The sequence below is a fragment of the Chrysemys picta genome, chromosome 13 (genome assembly GCF_011386835.1).
Source record: "Chrysemys picta bellii isolate R12L10 chromosome 13, ASM1138683v2, whole genome shotgun sequence".
Lineage (NCBI taxonomy): Eukaryota > Metazoa > Chordata > Testudines > Emydidae > Chrysemys > Chrysemys picta.
In genome coordinates, this window is record NC_088803.1 from 21,841,514 (window position 1) to 21,842,980 (window position 1,467).

The 1,467-nt window shown below is 45.6% G+C and overlaps 1 protein-coding gene across 1 annotated transcript; it reads right to left on the reverse strand.

Annotated features, from left to right (window-relative positions):
- Positions 1–1,071, reverse strand: LOC135975086 (olfactory receptor 6N1-like). Its single transcript, XM_065565132.1, has one exon. It carries the CDS (start codon positions 1,066–1,068, stop codon positions 109–111), a length of 960 nt encoding a protein of 319 aa, XP_065421204.1. The 5' UTR covers positions 1,069–1,071; the 3' UTR covers positions 1–108.
- Between the last annotated feature and the right edge of the window lie 396 nt (positions 1,072–1,467).

The following is a 1,467-nucleotide window of genomic DNA, read 5'->3' on the forward strand; positions in this document are numbered from 1 at the left end:
TATTTATGCACACGCATGTCTTTCACACAGCACTTGGGTATCAGGGGCCACATGGACCCTGCCACTTTGACAACAGAATCCTGATTGACTGAACCTCCTTTCAGTCACCTAATCTGAATTCTTTGTAAGGGTCACAGATCTCCTGACACCATTTCTCAGGGCCTCCTTGACCTCTCTGTTTCTCAGGCTGTAGATGAGCGGATTGGCCAGGGGCGTCAGGACTGTGTAGCAGACAGAGAACACTTTGTTCAGGGCTCTCAGGGTGCTGGATTTCAGCAGCATGTAGACAATCATTATTGTCCCATAGAAGATGGTCACCACGATGAGGTGGGAGGAGCTCGTGGAAAAGGCCTTTTGCCTCCCAGTGGTGGAAGGGATTCTCAGGATGGTGCTGATGACACAAACATAGGATGTCAAGGTTGATAGAAATGGGAGAACTAAATTAAGGAAGGAAAATGTATAAATAACCGGTGTGATCTGGCTGGTGTCACTGCAGGAGAGTTTTAGCATTGGGGTGAGATCACAGAAGAAGTGATCCATTTCATTGGGGCCACAGAAAATTAACTCTGACATGAGACACACTAATATTGTACAAGCTAGAAACCCATTTATCCAAGACCCAGCTGCTAGCTGGAAGCACAGCCGGCCGTTCATAAAGGCTCCATAGTGCAGCGGTTTACATATAGCTAAATACCGATCATAAGACATCACCGCCAAGAGATAACACTCTGTAGTTACTAGAAAAACAAATACAGACAATTGTGTGATGCAGCCCTCCACAGAAATAGTTCTGTCCCCAGTCAGGAGACTGGCCAGCAGCCTGGGCAGGATGGTGGAGGTGTAGCAGGTCTCCAGGCAGGACAAGTTCCCCAGGAAGAAGTACATGGGGGTGTGAAGGTGCTGATCAGTCACAACTAGCACAACGATGAGGAGGTTCCCAGCCATTGTCATAACGTAGATCACTAGAAACAGGAGGAAGAGAAGAATCTGCAGCCCAGGTTGATTCCCGAATCCCAGGAGGATGAATTCTGTGACGGGCGTTTGATTTCTCCCTTCTGCTTTCTCCATGAGCTGTAATAGTAGGGAAAAAAGCACCAAACACTGGAATAATTTCGTCTGCTATTAAACAATAGAAAGTTCCCTCCATTCAATTACATGAACGTTCAAATAGGAAAATGACAAAGTCACATATTGTCTTCTAGGGCCACGTACCTTGGACTTGTGAGACTCAGTCAGGAACACAGGTATTGACACACCCAGGAAGAGCAGTAATTCCTCTAATCTAGACTCCTGTCTTTAATAGTGGCAAATACTAGATGCTCCAGAAAAATATTCAGCTCCCTTGAATGCCTTTGTACAATCTCATAAGTGGGAAATGTTTTCCCAAGACAGTGGTGTTATAGCTTCTCTGTCCCATTTATCAGTCCTCTTGCACTTCCCATTTTGTTCATCTCCTCCTTAATTTAA